The 19,724-nt window shown below is 41.4% G+C and overlaps 1 protein-coding gene across 2 annotated transcripts in view; it reads left to right on the forward strand.

Annotated features, from left to right (window-relative positions):
* Positions 1–19,724, forward strand: part of GNAS (GNAS complex locus) — a 132,650-nt gene that overhangs the window by 104,950 nt on the left and 7,976 nt on the right. For both annotated transcript variants that reach the window (XM_033074741.2, XM_033074742.2), the window contains exons 6-9: positions 17,072–17,126; positions 17,479–17,552; positions 17,982–18,040; positions 19,626–19,724. The exon at positions 19,626–19,724 is cut by the window's right edge and continues 22 nt beyond it. In XM_033074741.2, coding sequence (XP_032930632.1) covers positions 17,072–17,126; positions 17,479–17,552; positions 17,982–18,040; positions 19,626–19,724 — 287 coding nt within the window. The remainder of the gene's footprint in view (positions 1–17,071; positions 17,127–17,478; positions 17,553–17,981; positions 18,041–19,625) is intronic.

The raw sequence follows: 19,724 nt of genomic DNA on the forward strand, positions 1-19,724 counted from the left end.
GTGGGATGCAGGGCTGGACTGGCTGGGGGGAAGCCACAGAAAATTCTGCTGCTGCAGGAATGATGTGCATCCCTGGTGCTCCTGAAGCAGCTGTGACCAATGTTTTTAGGATTTTGCAGTTCATTCACCTGGATGGGTTGGGTGGGTGGGTGCTGGAGCGTTTTGCCTGACCTTGGGAGCTGCTGTTTCTGGTGTTCCCCGTGAGCAGGCACAGCAGCTTTTGGAGCACAGGAGGGTTTTATGAGAGCTCTCATGGCTCAACTGCATTGCTGCAGGAAAGGAACATCTCAAGATTACAGGATGACAATTAGAAGAATACTTTTAAGACCAAAAAAACTAATGTAAAACCTTATTAAAAACTTGCTTTAAAAAAGGAAGTAAAAACAACCATGTTCCAAAAGATGGAAAGCAAGAAGATTGCTGCTCCAAGGATGAAATGAGGCCACATTTGCTGGTGCAATATGAAAGCACTGGGTTCGATTCCCAATTATTCCCTGGGCTGAAGCACTGCAGATACATCACTGCCAGTCCTGGGGGGAGGGAGCCCTGGATGCTGCTGACCTGCACGTTCTCCCCTTCTTTTCCTCTTCTGTGAACTCTCCTGTTTGGTGGTCTGCCAAAGCTTTTCCTTCACTGGGGACTTCAATTTAAATGTCTTTTGTCTGGGTGCTTGCCTGCAATCACAGGTATTGCTGAAGTTACTGTTTTTTAGAGACCACTGACAAAGATGTCTGGAGGACATTTGGAATAAATTTACCAGCAGGCTCAAAAGTTTATTGAGACCATGTGCTTGCATGCAGAGAACATGGCAATAAAATCCTGACTTCAGGAAGGGCAGGCTGAAAATTAAAAAGTAGATTAAGCTCATATTAGGCGAAGAAGCTCTCAAACCAAAGCTGAGCTTAAGTAACGTTAAATACAGTATTTTTAGTATGTGACTAAGTTCTAAATAAACTGGAAGAAATTACTGGCTAATTTTACATGTGATTTAGAGTAATTTTGTATTGGGATGTCATTGATAGACTTTGTGATTTTGAACTGATTACTCTCTAGTATATTATAATTGATTTTATAGCTGAAACATGTTAAAATTAGTTGTTGTAGTTAAATATAAATCTGTGTTAACTCTACCTGTATTGTGGTGCACTAATTAAGTCTCTGGGAAGGATATGCACCAATAAAGCTAAATTGTGATGTGTTCATTATGGGAGTGAGGGGTTTCAGTGTCAGGATGATAATTTACACTTAAACATGTTGGCTGCCCAGTAAATTTTCAGTGAGTGCCTTGGGTACTCTGCAAGGTTCCCCTTCCCCCAGAGGGTTCATGTAAAGGAAAAACTGGCAAAAGACTATTTTTAGGAAGCCTGGGGGAGGGAAGGAGCCTTGACTCCTGGGCTGCTGAAGGAGTGTGGTGCTGGCAGGAGTCACATCCAGCCTGGGTCATCCAATCTTGGCTGAGAGATTTGTGTTTTTCAAAAAAAAAGATCCTTCTGAACCCCAAGTCATTTTTGTAAATGAATGAAATCAGCAATATACATTCAAAATTCCCACAACTGAAAATCTGCCTTGTTTGTTTGTTTATTGTTATATTGGTAATACTTGCAGATTTTCTGAGGGCCACACTGCCCATCACTTCTGCTGTTAAGGTATCTAAGAGGGACTTCAGTTGCACATTTATAATGTTACAGGATCAGAGGTGTGTGAAGGGACTGTGAAGCTTTGTGTCTGATGAAACAATTTTCTTACACAGCTTCATAAAGTGTGGCTGTTCTCTGGATGTTCATCAAACTGAGTCTCAAGACTGAGCCTCCTGATTGTTGTTTTATTTTAGTGTTTTCATTAGCTCTCCCTGTGTGTGCCATAAAGAAGAGCAGAGTTTGCAGTTAAGGTGTGCAGGCTCCCTTTCTTCCCTGGCTGGAATGGCTTCTTGTTTATTCTGGAGGATTCCTTGTTCACCTCAGTCCCAGGGAGCTGAACTGCTTTAGGATACACACATTTTGTTAACCAAGCCCAAACTTGGGTGAAACAAAGTTTCCCCATTTGTAAACTGATGTTTTCAACAGGATTAAAAAGCTCACACCTGCAAAAACCCTTGGGTGATTTTGGATAGTGAAAGGTTTCAAGTGAAGTCATTTGAATGAAGGATGATCGATCTTTCATGGTTCTAATGCCAAAAGCATTGTGATGTCATCAAGAATCTTGCTCAAGATCTTGTCATCAAGACTTTTGAACTCAAATCTCACGATGAACTGTTTTGGTGGAAGGGGTGAGAGGATGGATTTAGAGATCGCTTGTTTTGCCATGCATTCCCCAAATGGGCATTCCAGGCTCTAGGATGTTGCCCTGTCTCATTTAAATGCAGGTATTAGTACATTATCTGTGTATTTTCAATGCTAGCTCTAATTCTCTACCCCTGTTGTTCAAAATTTGTTTCAAAAGTAAAGTGTGGATGAAGTGTGGAATAGTTTTATGTGAGGTTACAAGTGCAAGAGACTCATTAGTGCCACAGTGTGTTACCAAGGGAAACAATAATTGAAATAGCCAGTTTTAAAAAGCTTTTTTGAGAAGAGCATGTCAGATTATAACTTGCTTTATTGTGATTAATGTGACTGTTTCAGTAAATTTGAAAATACCAGAATTCCTCTCAAAGCTCTTTGCTAGGTGGGATCCTTGGCCCTTCTCCATTGCTCCTGGAGCACTTCCCTGTCCATCTCTCTCCCAGGGAGCTGAGCTGCTCTGTGATCCAAGCAGTGTGTTATCATTTTGGGCTCTCCCCAGCTCTCTGCAGACCATCCCTGCTCCCTTTCCCTTCCCTCCCCTCCCCTCCGTTCCTCGGGCGCGGTGTGAACCGTGCAGCTGCACCCAGCTCAGGCAGGACTGGACAGGTCAAAGCAGAGCTGCTTTCATTAGACTAAAAAAAAACCCAACCAAACCCCAAGCCTGGCCCTCAACCAACTTTTAGGACCAGAAAGGTGTTGAGCCATTTCCCAGTTTCAATCTGATTGGAGCTGAGCCTTGCAGACGCTTGGGAAGCTGGAGCTCCACTGCTGCTTAATTGCTTCTTGTTTTGGAGGATAATTGGGACCTTTACTTAAAAATAGTAACTTTAGTGTTCAGTCCATTAAATTTGTCACCAAGATAATTTCATTAGACTCCCAGCTGTTTTCTTATTGGAATTGTGAACTAAAAATAGGTGGGATTTCTGCTGTTGTGTGCAGAGGCTGGTACCTCCATTTCAGCTCTAGCTTTCCCTAATGATGTGAAATGTGTTTGTTCCCCTCAGAGCTTTCTTCTGGGCTGTATTTCAGAAGGTCCTGCTAATTATGCCAAAATTGTGCACTGTGGTTTTTTGATAAAGTCACGTGGCTGTGAAGAATATGAGACTGATTTCCCTTAAGACAAGTCTTAAAAAATGAAAGATTGACGCCGCACCCAGTGCATTTTTCTTTTCCACCAGTCTGCAAGAAATGTTTGTAGTAGTTGAACAAATACCTTTTAAAAACAAACAAACACTAATGAACACAGGTTTGTTACTATTATTATGAGGGGTGTGATTTACTCTCTCAGTTTGGTTCTCATGAGCAGTCCCTTTGTTGTGCATAATTGAAATCACAATGTAGATTGTGAGATAATGTGACAATTACCGTGTTTATATTGTGTGAAACACGGTGTTTTTTTGAAACAAACCTCTGTAATTACCAGAATCTGTACAAGCACATGCTGCTTTTATCCATACGTGGTTTACAGGGTGAATCAGGTTGCAATGTCCCTGTTTAAGCAACATTTTTTTTAAAGTTCTGAACTGTTTCACATTGATTCCTGACATCCACAAGGCATCATAATGAATTAATGGTGGACATGCAGAAAGCTGATTTTTCTCTGCATAGTTAAGTCTGTCTATATAAATGTACAGCAGTTTCCCTGCATACTTTCTTGGAAACCAATAATGACTGGATCAGACAGAAGGCTCTGGTTGGAAGGAACCACTGAGGCCATCTAGTCCCACCTCCCCTCCAGCACCCTACTCAGGGTTGTGTCCAGGCAGCTTTTAAAAAGTTGCATTTTTTGACTGTGATGTTAGTCAAAGATTTTTTTTTTCTTAGGATGCCTTTTGACTGTAACTCCACTGAATATCTGCAGTTTGTGCTGATGAAAAATTAATGTAGGTACAGGAGGAAATTCTGCTGCAGAGCAGTGTGGGGCTTGTGGGGTTTGTTTAAAGACTTGATGTTTGGAGCCACAACCAAGAAAGTCGGTGACCCAAATGTCAGTTATATAGACCTTAAGGTTCTTTTTCCTTCCCTACTCTGTTATCTTTAAACAAAGATTTCTTACCATAAGATTTCTTTGTTTTCTTATCAGAGAACCTAAAGAAAATCACAAGATTTGTTCATAAAACAGGTCTCTCCAATGGAAGTGAGCTCATTCAAAGGAGGGAAATTTTCTTCCTTAATTAAAATGAAGGATATGCTTATCTGCAGAAGTACTCCAGCGATGTTCCCTCAAAACCTGTATTTAGATGCAGTGTGTAATTCTGGCACGGTTTATTAGCATCTCAGATCTTTTTTAATTTTCTCATCTGCTTGTTGGCAGTCTGTTCCTTGGACTTCCTGTGCGTGTGCGTTCCTACAAAGCAGCTAGCTGCAGTTTTACAAGCTGGAGCTGAATGTGGGTGGGATGGCGTGAGGGAGAAGTGCTGTTTTGAAAGCTCTGCACCTGTCACTAGTTTTGAGCATCACCATCAGTGCAGGGCAAGCCAGTGTGTGCAAGATGCTGCAAAAATCTCTTAGGCAGCAAAATGTAGAGGAAAAGCAGGAGTGGCTATATTTAGTAGCTGCATATTATTAACTTCTGTGTAATGTACCAGTTGCTGTGCTCAGACACCCCTTTTTTGTGGTGAATTAATAATTTGCTGCTGAGGACAGGAAGTGGAGTTGAAGTGCTGTTGTGTGATAAAAGCTGTGTTTCACATATGGTTACGGTGTTTATAGACTGTGTGTGTATAAATAAGCACCTGATCCAGGGTAGGTAATGCAGGAACACTCCTCCCTTTTACCAGAACCTGGGAGTGTTCTCTGCAGACTTTCCCCTGACCCATCTGATCTGAGTCTCTTCCACCTTGAAGCCTTTGCTGCTGTACTTAGTGTAAACCATGATCCGGAAACTCTAATTATAGTAATGCAGAACAAATGGAAATCCTGGAATTGTCTCCAGCACTCTGGAATCACACAGCTGCCAATTGCAGGTATCAGAGCCTTAGGTGAGCCAGCCCAGGATTGTTCCCCTGGAGCTGCCTCATGCCTCTTCTTCCCAGCACAGCTTTGAATTGCACATTTATTTCCAGTGACTGATGGGCACTAAGTTTTAGGCATATATTTGAACCTAGACTGCACTCTGAAGGGTGCTGCACATCATTTAGTGCTTCTTTAGACATTCTAAGAGGCTTGCTGGGTTTATGTCTTTTTGCAAAATAACAGGCTTGGATACTGGGCAGCCAAAAGCCCCAGCTGGGGCTTAATAAATGTTAATGTGGGAGTAAGCACTATATTTGGGGAAGAGAAATACCATCTTAGACCCCTTCTTGTCTTTCCCACTGCAGCAATTATACTCATGGTTTTTAGTGTCTTTTTTAGTTCAGTTTGTCTCCTGAGACTGTTTAAATGTTTCTTTCATGTAGAGGAGGAGATTTGTAATCTGTTAATGAGTAATTTAGGTTTAGGTTTTCATCCATTTGAGAGGCAAACATGAGACACTGCCCTCTGCAGACAAAGAGATGGTGAAGATGTGTGTGTCTTCTACTGGAATCATGGCTTTTAGTCATCCAGTGGATTTTGGGGATTTTTTTGGAACTTAGTTCATACCTTGGTCTCTTCAGGTTGGCTTTTCCTTCCCTTGGATTCCCAGCTGCCTGCTGTGATTGAGTGCACAGGGGTGGGGAGTGCACAAACTGCTGGTGCAAAAATGAGTTGTTATTCATAGCTCTGTGATACTCCCTTTTCAGTATAATAAACCAAAAAAGTATAAACCAGTATCCCTGGAGTTTCAGAATCAATGCCCACTGAGATGAAGTTCCTCCCCACCTCCTGGTGCTTGTTTTGTGCTCCCTGCACAGGCAGAGCTCACTGCAGTGTTTTGTACTTGGTTCACGATGACAATGGGTAGAATCTTCCTTAGTTCTGCTTGCCCCCATCCCTGGATGAAAGGTGGGACTGGAGTAAGGCTTCCAGAGAACGTGGCAGGGATTTCAGTTGAGCAGTTTTGTCCAGGGTAGCTCAGCACAGAGGTTCTCTCCTCCTCTGCCAAAGGGTGGTTTGTGGTCAGGGCACAGCCTGGGAGCACAGAGAGCTGTGAGAGAGGGATGGGGCTGGAGGAGAAATTTCCCTGCCCAGGCTGTCCCAGTCTCTAAAATCTGCCAACAAGGAGGCCAGTGAGGATGCTGAAGGGTGGTATGTCTGTGTCACCTCTCGAATCTTAATTCAGTCTTAATTCTTTTGAGTATCAGGTTCCTCCTCAAGATAGAGCTGTGCCTTCTGCTGCTGAGGGCTTTTGGGGTTGTAATGCTGAAACAATTATGTTCTGTGAATAATACATTTAGTAATTGTTCAGGTAATTACAACACTTTTATATAGGTAATAAATAGACTCAATAAAGCTAGTTCAAAAGAAATAATCAGCTGAATGACTTCTTCATTTTAACATTACAAAACAAGCTAATTAGAGAATAAGGGATTTTAAAGAGTTGTACCAAAATTTCCCCATCCCTCACCCACACCCCTCGCTCCAGTCCTGTCTGGATTCCGTGTTTTGCAGCTCCTCTCTGCTCCTCTGTGAGTCAGGGACTGCCATGGAAAACCTCCCTGAGCCCAGACGTGACTCCTGGCTGAGAGAGGAAACAGGCGGAGGTTGTGCCTTGTCAGGGATTTTACTTTTCCTGTGCACACTTCATTCTAAATTCTCTGTGACTCCAGCACTAAAAGCTTAGAACAGTCCGCATGAAAAAACACATTTTGCAAATGTTAGACTATGTTTTGTAAATACAAACTGTCCTACTGTGTTTTACAGACATTTGAATGACTAGAGCTTTTAGTACTATTTTAAGGTCTTTTATAGCCAGCTGTGTCTTTTGAGAGGTGAGATTTAAAGTTCATAGTTTTATAATGATTTAAATTCTGCTTCAGAGTGAGTTGAGTCAAGTTAGGTCAGTGGGAAAGAGAGTGGGAAGGGTAAAAATATTTTATTTAAAAGATTTTAAAATGGCTTGTCATGTCTCTTGTTAAATTAGGGCTGTTTATGAGTCTTTGTAAAGCCACATTACTCTGCAAGGTGTCGATTTTAATTGCAGGCTTAAAAGCACTGAATACCCAAATGCAGTTTGTGGAAACACTGCACACTCAGTGGCTGTGGGCTGATGTTGTCACAAGCACGTGAGTAAGCAAAGATGGAGGGTCTATATTGGATTTTCCTTCTAAGAGTAGCAAAACACACTGCAAAAAGCAGAACCGTGAAACTGGATGACTGCAGGGTTTTTCACTGGAATGAAAGAGGCTGCACTGTTGCAGAACTGTGGTGACTCCTGCGAATGGCTTTTCCACAGCAGTGTGGTCACCTTTATTATTTGCCTTTGATTTTAGCTTCAAGCTTGATTTCTTGCTCCTTTTATCTGCCTCAGTGTAATGTGTGCCAGGGACAGACAAGCACTTAAACTTGACTTCTTCATTTTGTTGTATGGCAGAACACAGAACCGAGTATTTGCTTTTCATTTAGCCAAAGATGTGTGTCCCTGCACTGCTCAAAATCCACAGTATATAATGGTGTTGCAGCTCTGTATCATTTGCCTGGTTTAAAATTCTATTTTTTAAATATGCCTGGTATTAAGTTTCATGATCAAGCAAATGTTTTCAAGAAAAAGGATAATAACTTTATTATTACAACTCACTTCCAAAACACATGAGCACACATGAGAGGTGTGCTCTCTACAGATGCTCGCAGCTCCAGGTGCCAGCTTGTGCCTCTGCTTTTACAGAGGCCTGGAGTTGTTTTTGCTGAGTTGAAAGCAGTTTAATCAAGGAGGAGGGAGGGAAGGCACATTCCTCTGGGGAAAGCAGAAGCTGAAATGTGATCTGCTGGGAGGTGTGGGACTGTCAGCCCAGCAGGTATTGACAGGTACTCGGTGCTGTGGAGACACCGAGCCCCTTCCAACCCCTGCCCGCAGCAGCATGGGACAGAAATGAACATTTCAGTGTCCTGTGAGCAGCAGCAGAGTCAGAATTACTGCCTTTTTCCCAGAGAAACCAACTTCCTAAAGTATGAACAAAAATCTCACATGCGATGGTGCCTAAGCAGACAAAATTCCAGCACTGGGTTTATATCTTGCGTCTAAATATACGCAAACTATTTTTCTGAAGATCTCTGTACAAGAGTATTTTAGCAGGGAGGTGAAGTCCTCCCTCACCACCCTGCTCAGACCCCAGCAGAGGTTTTGTCTTCCCATTGTTTTGGGCTCATCTGGGGCCTGATTCCTTCCCTGAGCTATCGCTGCTTCCTTAATTCCTGCGGAAACTCGGTCTTGGTTCAAAATTCCTTTTCTGTCACGTGAGGTCCTATCAGCTCCACCTAGCCTTGTCCCTAAAACTCCTGTTACAAATGATGGTGCCCATTTTTTCCAGCAGTAACTGGGGAAGTGCCTGGTTCTGTGTTCTCCCTGTTTAGGTTTAGGTTTACAAGCCCCAAACAAGCTGAAAAAATGTGGGAACTGCCTGAACACTTATTTTCTCTGATTTTGCAGACAGCTCTGTTTCTTCAGTTTAGGGGAACTAGTATGGAGTATTAAGCCAGTTAATTATTTTATCATCTGAATTCACTTTTATTAATATTTTAAATTGTTAACATGATTTTTTATTTATTAGTGATGTCCTGTCATAATAATGAAGCTTTAAAAATTATAGATACGTGCTGGTCTTTATCAGCTGAAATCTATTCTAGTGGTTTGATGGCACTGGAGGGAGCTACAGACCATGAGGACAAGATTAATAAAAATACTTGGTTGAAACACAACGAAAGGGTATTCCATTATCCCTCATCTTTGTCCCAGACAAAATGGGGAAGTTTGTTCCTTATGTGGGCCAGAAAGGGCTACCTTGTAGTGATGTATGAGTTGCCTTCTTAAGGAAGGAAAAGAAAAAAAATCTTCTTTATATGATTTAAATCAAAACTTGCAGCTGATGATAGGCTCTTAGACTAACCTGAAGTATCTTTATAAAAACCAGTAAATCCTATATTGCATGTTTTAAAGTACATTATCCAAAATCCTTCTGTGCAAATTGCTGTTCCTGAGGTGTACATTGTTCAGATGGCAGGGGAGCAAAACTGAATGTGGTGAAAGCAGGGGAGGGGAGTTTACATAGAGCGCAAAGCCTGGGTGGAAGTAACTCTACAATTTTTAGCAATGAAAATATCCATGTAGGGACCTAAAGGAATCCTGTGGGCTGATGGTGCAGCTTGTGTGGAGTGCGTGCCTTTTTGGCAGACAGAAGATATTTTACTGTGAGTTAATGCTTATTATAGTTGCAGTTTCTTCATCACCATCTGTAGTCTCTATTGGTTTTTGATAGAGCAACTAGGATTTTGTATTTTGGGAGTGGTGTTCTCTGTGTTATATCATGCTGGCTTACTACTTCCAGTGTCTGTGAAATAACAAAATCTCATAACTTCTGTCTGATTCCTGAGCTGCTGCTTTCCTATGCTGGAGAAAATATTGAATCTCCTCATTATACAAATGGCTTCTGTTGGGTAATATTGACAAATACACTGAATAACATTTTTGACATAACATTCTGTTCCCACACAGATAATTTGGATGTAATTGAATGGGTTGATCAAGAGTCTGTGCTAAAAATACAACATTTCTCACCCACTAAGTGGAAGAAAATGCTTGCTCCAGAGGCAGCTCGGTGGCACGGAGCTGTTGGGGAGTGGGATGGGATGGGATGGGATGGGATGGGATGGAATAATGGGATGGGGATGGGATGATGGGATAATGGGATGGGGATGGGGATAGGATGGGATGGGATGGGATGGGATGGGGATGGGGATGGGATGGGATGGGGATGTAATAATGGGATGGGATAATGGGATGGGATAATAGAATGGGATAATGGAATGGGAATAGGGATGGAATGGGATGATGGGATGGGTTAATGGGATGTGACTCTGGTTCTGTCCATGCTGAGGGTCCAAAGGATGATGCTGAGACCTGCTCAAGGATTTGGGAAGCAGGCTCCTGGAGGCTGGCAGCAGCCTGGGACTGATTTTAGCTGGAGCAAAGCGCTCCAGCCCAGCAGGATCCCAGCCAGGATCCCAGTCAGACCCACAGGAGCACTCGGTGCACTTGAGCCAAAAACGTACAGAAATAGTTGGGAGGGGAAGACTTGAAGATCTCTTTTCTTTCCTTCTGTTTTTCCTTATTTTAATGGTCTCCTGGGCAAAGGGCTGCATTGTTACACTTTCAAAAGCAGGGTGGTTGTGCTGCAGACGGGTGGGGAAAAGAAAGAAAAATAGACCTTAGAGAAAGGCTGGCTGTTTAGCATGCAATAAAGTGACTTTTATACCTCTCCCAATCTCCTATCAAATAAATCTCATGCTAACAAGCAATCAAACCCGTTTCCCTGCCCTGCTCAGCACAGCCCGAGCCACATTGTACCTCCGCAGCCTTTGAAACGGGCTGTGCCTATTTTTATTTGTCAGGCCGGGGCTGGGCTGGCCCCATTCCAGATGTGTCTCACAAGATTTGGTGCTGATGAGCTATTTATAGCCCTGTGGTTCCATTGTCATGGCAACCGTGCTAGAGGCCAAGGCGGCTGGGAGCTATTTCTGGACTTGTGCTGTAATGTAAAACTGATTGGGAAAGTTAGTGCATCCTCTAAGCCAGACTAACTTTAGACAGGCAGAGAGAGGGGGGAAGAAAAAAAGAAAAAAAAAAAAAAAAAAGAGAGACAACTACAACCTCTTTAAATAGATTTTTCTCTTTCTCCTACCTTTTCCCCATTTCCCTTTTTGAGCGCTGGCGGGTTTGGAAGGGCTGCTTTGCCTTCTGCTGGGTTTGTGTGAAATTCATTCATGCCTGCCGGCGGCTTGCGCTGCTTTAATGAGGCTTTTGGGAAGCCGGGTGCGTAACCAGCCTCGTTTTTAGGGCAAGGTTTGAACTCCACAGAGGCACAAAACTAAAGGGGGCTTTGCTGGCTTTTGTGACAGCCGCAGTTCTTTGCACCCCACGGTTTTAATACTCTATTTTTTGTGTGTGCTTCATGTTCTCCACGCCATATAAGGAACTGTAACCTTGATTACCACAAGATGATTCCAAATATATGGAGTCATACTTTTCAGCTTTCTCATTATTTGCTTCAAAATTAGACCCATGGTGCCCCTCCGCCTCCAAGTGGCTGGAATGCTCGAGGTTCTTCTGGAATTACAGCTGGGGCCACTCTCAAAATCGCTTTTCTGGGATATGTACGCATCGATACCATCTATAATTAAATTCTGAGCTTTAGACTATTTGCAAACCTTTCTTAGAATTTCTGTAAGGAAATCGTAACAACCCTTTGAGTTGAAACTGGAAATCAAAAAGTGCTTGCAGCTTCTTGGGAAAGTTTTCTGGACAGTCGGTTTTTGGTTTACTTCTGTTCATGTCTTGAGCTGCATTTCGAGGTTCATTTCCAACATAAATCTGGTTTTCAATGGGATCCTTATGTGTGAGGACAGACATGGAGAATGTTGTTACAGAAACATCATATAGATGTTTTTAGATGCAATATACTGCCCTCCTAATTGTACCAATAATACTTGGTACAGTGTTGTCACTACGTGTCTGTCTCTATAAAGGTTTTTTTCTCTTTTCTAACTGTGAAGTTGTTAAAGTAATTACAAAGGTTTTGGCATTTTTTTCTCTCTCCTTATCTAGTTTTGTTTAGGCAGAAAAAAAGACCTGTGCCTTTCTGAGCATTTTTAATTTTCCAGTAATGTTTTCAGCAACCACCTCAGGAGTAAAAGCTCCCCCTTTGCAAATAATAGAAAATACCAATATATCTGTAAAAAATCAGTCAAAATCTACTGATGTCCCAACTTTGATTTTTAACTTACATCTGAGGAAAAACCAGACAAGTTTGGTTTCACATGCTGTCCATGTTTGCAGTACACTATAAATACCAGATTGAACATTTGCTTGTTTTATTTGCATCATTCCTGTAACTTTGCCTGCCATTCTGCTCCTCTTGCAAAATAAATGAGCTGAAATCTTTATCACCAGTTTGAGGAACAGGATTCCCTCCTCTCCCCACCCCTGCTTGCTCTGAGCAGCAGAAGGGGACAGAGTTGAGGGACAGTCAATTAATTCACACACAAATACCCTTTTAAAAGGGAGTTTTATACTTTGTACTCGTCCTATGTCTCTGGCTCAGCATAGACAGCATAGCTGAAGAAAGAATTTACCAAATAGTTTACTGCAGAGCTTTTAGAAAGCTTTTCTGAATAACATAACGGATTATGGCAAGACTAAAAAGGCAGGAAAGCAGAAGTAAAACATGGTCTGTTCTGAAAAATAAAAAATGCACTCTAGTTTACAATAAACAGTTAATATTGAGTTAAATTTCAGCTCAAAACTACTTTAAGTAGTACTTTGTAGTTCTGATAGGTTGCAGATAAATAAAAATCCGCTGAGCATTTGCAGTTTGGTCTTTAGGGTGATCAGTAAAAAAATATTAATTTCCTTCTGGTCATAGAATTGGAAAGATTGTTTTAGAGGTGGTCAGGGGAAATGCCAGTGTAATTCTTAGTAAAATCTTGATATTCTTAGTAATATTCTGGTGGGTTCTTGGTATTATCTTGGTAGAAACACATGACTCAGTGGAAATAAAAAATCATTTCCACTGACTCAAGGGACAATTGGGGCAATTAAGTGCTCAGTGTGCCTGTCTTTAAAATAGGGTTAATGCCATGTGTGCATTTAGGGGTGTGATGGTGGAGGCAGGAAATGCAGCCTCAGTCAAGGCAGGCAGGAGCTGGAAGTCTGATTTACTGTCTGTAAAATACCTCCAGGATTTCAGAGGCAAGGAACTTCACAGAGTTTCTCTGCTACTGTTGAGGTTTATAAGTTATAAGCAAATGTTGTCTTTAGTTGGGATTGAAACCTTGATTTCATGAGTATCTTGCTGACACTGAAGATGAGATCTTATTGTGTCTTTTAAGGGAGATATTTTACATGCAAATTCAAGTTATGACTTGACCAGAAAAAAAAAAAACCTGATGGAAATAAAGTTCTTCAAATATAGTTGTGTTGTCAGTTTGAAGACACCTTCCCAGTGTTGTTCTAGGCTGAAAACAAAAGCTCTTCTTCACAAAGCAGAAAAAAAAATATTGCTGTCTGCCAACCATTTCATCAGATGACAGAGAGTAACATTTCAGTTGCTGTTTATTGAGAAGGATGTCAGGAAATGCTCGAGGAAAGGCAGCCTGAGCTCCCCTCCCCAGCCAGTGGAGCTGTGCAGGTTCTGAGCTGGGAGCTTTCGTGTGTTACACACCTTTCCAGCAGGGAAAACAAGCTGCACTCCTTTGTCTGGCAGCAGCACTGTTCATTCAGGAAATTCCCTCCTCATAGGGATAAAGCAGCTCTCTGGGGATGAAAGAACTCCAGAATAAATCAGGTACTGGCAGATGTCTTCATCTGAACATTGGGACATGGTTTGAACATAGTAGGGTTTGTTAAAACTTGGAAAGAATTGAGGATACATGTATGGATTAATTACTTAGACCTGCTGGAGCAAAGGAAAGCCTGTGTGTAGTTCTCTCTGGGAATCTGCCTCCTGAGTGCACCCTTAAAATTAAATAGGCTTTATTCGTCACAAAGACCTGCTTTGAACACCTCGTGTGCTTTTCCTTCCCTAAGCTAAAAAAGGGACACAAATATGCAGCATATTTTTTTTATTTCAGATTGTTTTAATTTTTTGTTAATACCTTTCATTTTAATATCTCACAGACACAACTGGTGCTGTCCTAGAGATGCTTCCTGTCAGTGTTGCTGACTACAAATAACCTGAAATCTTTTGAGGTTTTTTTTGTTAGCATGTGTCAGAGCAGTACCAGTGTTTTATAACACAGGCAAAAGAGCCTCTTACTACGTGACAGAATTTTGCAGAGCAGTAGCTGTTCCTGTTATTTAGTCATGTCCAGAATGTGGCCCAAAGTGAGAATTGGCAGCAATGCTGAATGAATTATTTGCTTTCTGGAAAATAGCTTTTCCATATAATCTCTGGGAAGATTTTTACAGAACAAAAAACACTAACTTTGTAACTCAGTTCAAGGCTTGCTCGCAGTATAAAATTTGGTTTTGTGGTTTGACAGTTTTATGTGAATTATTTCATCAAGGTCACTTCTGTTTCTCCCTGTAAGTTCACTGCTGACACAGTAGATGGTGGGCACGTCTCCAGTAGGCTTAGAACAATCTCTCACAGCAGTGAATTCTGCACACAAAGTAGTACTCAAGTGGCCTCACTTATGTTTTGGGTAGAGCATAGAAAGAATTAAAAATAGAAATTAATGATGGTGAATTTGTGTTTATTTTGAGTTGGGCTTTGTTCTCATCTAACTGGATTATTAGTTTAATTTACTGGATAAATTGTTTGGTTTTGACTAGCATTGACTGAGAAGTCTCTGAACACAGTGTATTGATCTTTTCTGAACTTTCATGCTCCTGCTGTTGCTCCTTAATTTAGGTGTGTATCAGAGCAGATCAAATTTCTGCTCTCCTTTTCTCCTCACATTTATTTTTGCATTGACCAACCAAAAGAACAATCCCCTTTCTTTACATGTGAGCAAAAAATCAAACTGTTTTTTAATGTCTTTAGCCCTTTCTAAAGCTGCTGGAGCAAACTTCCATGAAAGGCACAGGGGGAAATCTTCACGAACAGATCCTGTGCTCCCTTTTCCCTAAAATGCCCTGGAAGCAGGAGGGGTTTTGGTGACTGTCACACAGGGAAAGACTTCCTTCTCCAAGGAGCATTGTTAGGAGTATCAGATGTTGCTGAATGCTGGAGCTTGTTTTGGGGGGGAAGAAGAAATGTTTATTCCATTCGAACTTGTTTTACCTGGCACGAGCATTGCTGCTGGAATTCATCTCAAGTACAGTACTACTGCTCCTATGTGGCTGATGTTTTTCAAGGAAATCATAGGCCTAAAAATAGTCTGCATAAACAACAGTAAGAGGTTTGTACTTTCAGTTCCAGGTTTTAGCAATATCTTGTTGTTATTTTCTAATTTTCAGTTTCCAAAATCCATTAAGCTGATTAGCAGAGTGTTTAAAAATAAAACAAAACAAAACCAAAAAACCACCCCCCCAAAACCCAAAACAAAACCAAAAACCCACCTCTCGTGGAACCCAGCATAAAATGTTCTGCTTGGATAAATTCATACAGAAAAACGAAATAATTGCAGTAATCACCTTTGTATCTTGATGTTCTGTTCGGAACATTTTTCAAGCATCCTCCAACTTGTGAAATTGCCACGTGATTCTGAAACTGTTCTGGGATGGAAACACTCGTGCTACCTGGAACTCACGGCTGCTGTACACTTTGAACATCCTCTGTGTACTGAACAGAGAGTTTTATTTCTTCCCTTTGGTTTTTTTTTAAAAAAAAAGGAAGAAAAAAATTACTTAACAGCTTGGAAGATAGGTGGAAAAAATCCAGCTTGCAAACTGCAGAGCACAGTTTGTCACCACTTCACCCTTGTGTGCCTGTGGCCACGATGGAAATTGATCTTTGCACTCTGTCTCACGTGGTTTTGTAGCATGTTAACTCAAGGTACAATTTAATATGTTTAGAATTCTGTAATTCAGCCTCAACAAAAATTAATTTTCGTGTGTCTCTGAAGCAAGACCATCTAATTCCTGATGGAAAGGGCATTGCATTGAAGCAGTTGTCAAAAATAGGATTATATTTTCCCCTTTCCCTGCTCTTAATTAGGTGTTTAAGGAAGTAATTTGGGGCTGAGTTGTGTGGTGGCTTTACTGGGAGTTTTTTGGGGTTTTGATTTGTAAATCTGAGACAAGGCTCCCTTTTCCCTGTTGAAGCTGTGACTGTTGTTGGCACATTAAAGGAGGCAGGGAAAACTCACCTTCCCTTTGTGATTTCTGCTTCAGAGAGAAAACAATTCATGCAGAGGAATTTCAAAGGGAGCTCAAAGCCTATTGGTTTAAAGGCTGATTAATCATTAATGTTAGGGGGGAAAGGCACTGCTGAAGTGGAAGGGGCTGAGCAAGGGGGCACCAGCCCTGGGACTGGGGGCAAACACCATAAAATCTGCATCCTGAGCTGCTGGTTTGCACCACAATAAAGCAGAATTAACTGATTCCTTGAGATTTTTGCTCTTTGAGTTGAAGTGAAAGATAATTATGAGGTTATAGTTAATTGGAAAAAAAAAATTAAATACTCTGTAGGTAATGCCTAATGAATTTGAGCTAAATATATCTCTTATTACCCATTTAGCCAACTACTGCTGCTGCTCCAGAGAGTCACTGAAACTCTGATACGGCAGCTGACAGAAAAATCAGTGTCCCCTCTCACTGAAATGAACTTGTACTGAAATTGGTTTAGGGCTTTCATTTATCTAAAGAACTATAGAGTTGATAAGTTGTTTAAAAATACTCATTTGACTTTCAGGGGAAGTACATGTGGGCAATTTGCTTGAGTCATTGCTTTCCCGTGAATAGTAGCAGGTTCTGTCGTGGGATCCTGGTGAATAAATGACCTAAATTAAACTCCTGGTGTGTTTGTGGAGGGGCTGGATGAGATTCCCAGCTGGATTCATGGCCCTGCTCTCAGCCCTCTGCCGGCTGCTGCAGGCAGCTCTGCTCCTGAGGACAAGAACCCAAACTGAGCCATTCCAGGGTGGGATTTGTCATCCTTTCATGAGCCTGGGAGGGTTAAAATGCACCCAGATTTACCTGGGAGCTGTCAGGTGTTAAAGCATCAGAGAGTTTCTCTGCTTTGAGTGACAAGTTTCTCTTTTTTCTTTCCTCTCCCCAGTTTTCTAGACAAGATTGACATAGTCAAACAGAACGAGTACACCCCGTCTGACCAGGTACGTGGAGCTTTGGGAGGAAATGACACAATTGATCTGCCCCCTCCATCCTTGGGGGGAATTAATTCATTTTCTAATTGCCATTTCAGGTATTGATTGCCATGCACAGTACATATTTAGTATTCCAGTAAAAATGGCTTTGTCCTTTGGATTCTGTTATACACATAAATGATGTACAAGATTACTTCACTTGCAATATTTCCATCTTACTTCTGAACACTCCAGTGCTGTTCCCTGGTGCTGTAGTACAGCATCAGGGGTGCTACAAAAAAAGGGTTTATTTCCATTGCTGGGTATATGGAAACTCACCACGTATCTGTGTTGAATCAATGCATTTCCTTTTATGCTTTAGGATCTTCTCAGATGCAGAGTTTTAACATCAGGAATTTTTGAAACCAAGTTTCAGGTGGATAAAGTAAATTTTCAGTAAGTATAATTCTTTATTTTTTATGTTTTTACATTTTTTTAATACAACACAGATAAAATCCAAGGTAAACTGGGAGGAGAGCCTACCATATATTCATTGAGCCTACTGTATTTCTCAAGTATTGGTGTTTAATAGAAAGGAAATATTTTATGTTTTTTTTAATTTAGTAGTCTGGCTTGAAAATGAAATGCAAATTGGTGTGCAATTTCTGCTTTATTTTAAATGATAGAAATGTTTTAAATCTGTTTTCTCTGCATGGATGTGTTCATGGACTGTTCACCTGCTCAGGTTCTTGTCATCCAAGATTCTCTCTAACTTCTGTGATGAAAAGTCCTAAAGTTTCTTACCTGTTCTATTTGCATGCAGACATAAACAAAAATCTCAGCACAAAATGGCTCTGACTGACTGGATTTATGTTTTTTTCTCAGTATGTTTGATGTTGGAGGGCAACGAGATGAACGCCGAAAATGGATCCAGTGTTTTAATGGTAGGACTAGAATTTCTGTTGGATTTATAAAATAGTTCTCTGCAGAATTGTAGTGCCTAATCTTCACTTTCTCTCTGTGAAATCCATCATCTTTCCATGTAGCTCCATAAGGAGTTATCTAACAGTCGTACAGGGTTGAGTTTTTCTTGACATGTGAACTCCTGTAAGTGCATAGATGATCTTCAAGGAGAATGCAGGTGGAGAGCAATTTGAGTATGATAACTTCAGCTTGTCCATTTTTTTTTGGCTTCCAACTCTTCAGTTAGGTATTTTTGGAGGTGGCTTTTTGCATTATTTGCCAGCTGTGAGAGTGTAAATTCCAAGCCATGTTCTGTCCTCCATGTGCAGGTTTACATATGGATGTGCCTGTGCAAAATACAAAATATAGGATAATTATTATATGTAAAAAACCAGATTATCATTTTTTTTGTGTATAATTGCAGCTACTGGGCTCTGTTGTGGTGCTTTTTTCTGAATCAGCACTGACCCAGTGCAGAATGAGGTAGAATGGAACCTCTGTGTGGTTGGACACATCTGGTGGGAGCTGGAGTCTCTTTTAACACCAGTGTCCCCATGAGTTCAGGTCAGGTTTCATTCCCAGGTGACTGAAATTAGACAGTTCTGTGTCTGTCCTGAAGTGTGACAGTAACTTCATTGCAGCTTTGTTTTACTCTGTATCTGTTGAGAAATCTTTCTTCACACTGGTTTTTCTTAAACCTAGACATTATGAAAATATTTTCTCTTCTTTGTTGTTTGGACAACAAAAATAGCAACGAAGTTACACAAGAAAGTCCAACCTTTTGTAGAAAAGTTACAAAGAGATCCTAGGGAACAAATAAAGCAGAATGCAACTTGAAATTCATGGTACGTTGCTACAGCTGTGTCACAGAGTCACCTGGACACTGTGTGTGTGTGTGGAAGGGCTGTGCAATATTTTCTTCTGTGCTATTAATAACAGATTTGTTTGGGTTTTACCTCTGCTCCTTCCTCTTCCTGTTACCTCATGGTCTGACTCATCTGTTCTGCTGCTGGTGCCCGAGGAGGATGAGCCTGGAAGTCAGTGTGAGGGGCTGGAGGCACAGATCCTGTGATCCTGGGAATGCCTCCCAGGGAAGAGCTGGGGCTCTGGGCAGTAAAACACACAGAGCAGTTAACCATGAATTCACTGCACTCTGCTGCTGTTTATACTGCTCTGCACACAAATCAAAAGTGCTGTTTGCCCTGAGGGAAAACCTCAAGGACCTCCCTGTCCTTTCCTGATAGCTCACAGTGGTTTCTAATTTCTTTACACATTTTAAATCTTCTTTAAATTCTGTTCTTGGCTTTCTTCAGTTTCCCTCTCTTGCTTCAGTTCCTTTCTTTTCTACATTTTCTGTCAGCTTCTCTTCTGGGGCCTGCCTTGCCGGTCTTCAGTGGTTTTTTCACTTTCTTTTTTGATTCCTGGTACTTAAAAAGCTGCCAGCAGCAGCATCCCAGCCTGTTCTCTGCAGGGAGCTCAAAGTCTGGCAGCTTCTTATTGAACTTCATGATGCCTGGATATTTCCTGTGAAGTTTGGAATTAACTGAAGGGTTTTTCTTGGTTTAGATGTGACTGCTATCATATTTGTGGTGGCGAGCAGTAGCTACAACATGGTGATACGAGAGGACAATCAGACCAATCGGCTGCAGGAAGCACTAAACCTCT

Source organism: Catharus ustulatus, chromosome 17, assembly GCF_009819885.2.
Source record: "Catharus ustulatus isolate bCatUst1 chromosome 17, bCatUst1.pri.v2, whole genome shotgun sequence".
In the NCBI taxonomy this organism is placed as follows: Eukaryota; Metazoa; Chordata; class Aves; order Passeriformes; family Turdidae; genus Catharus; species Catharus ustulatus.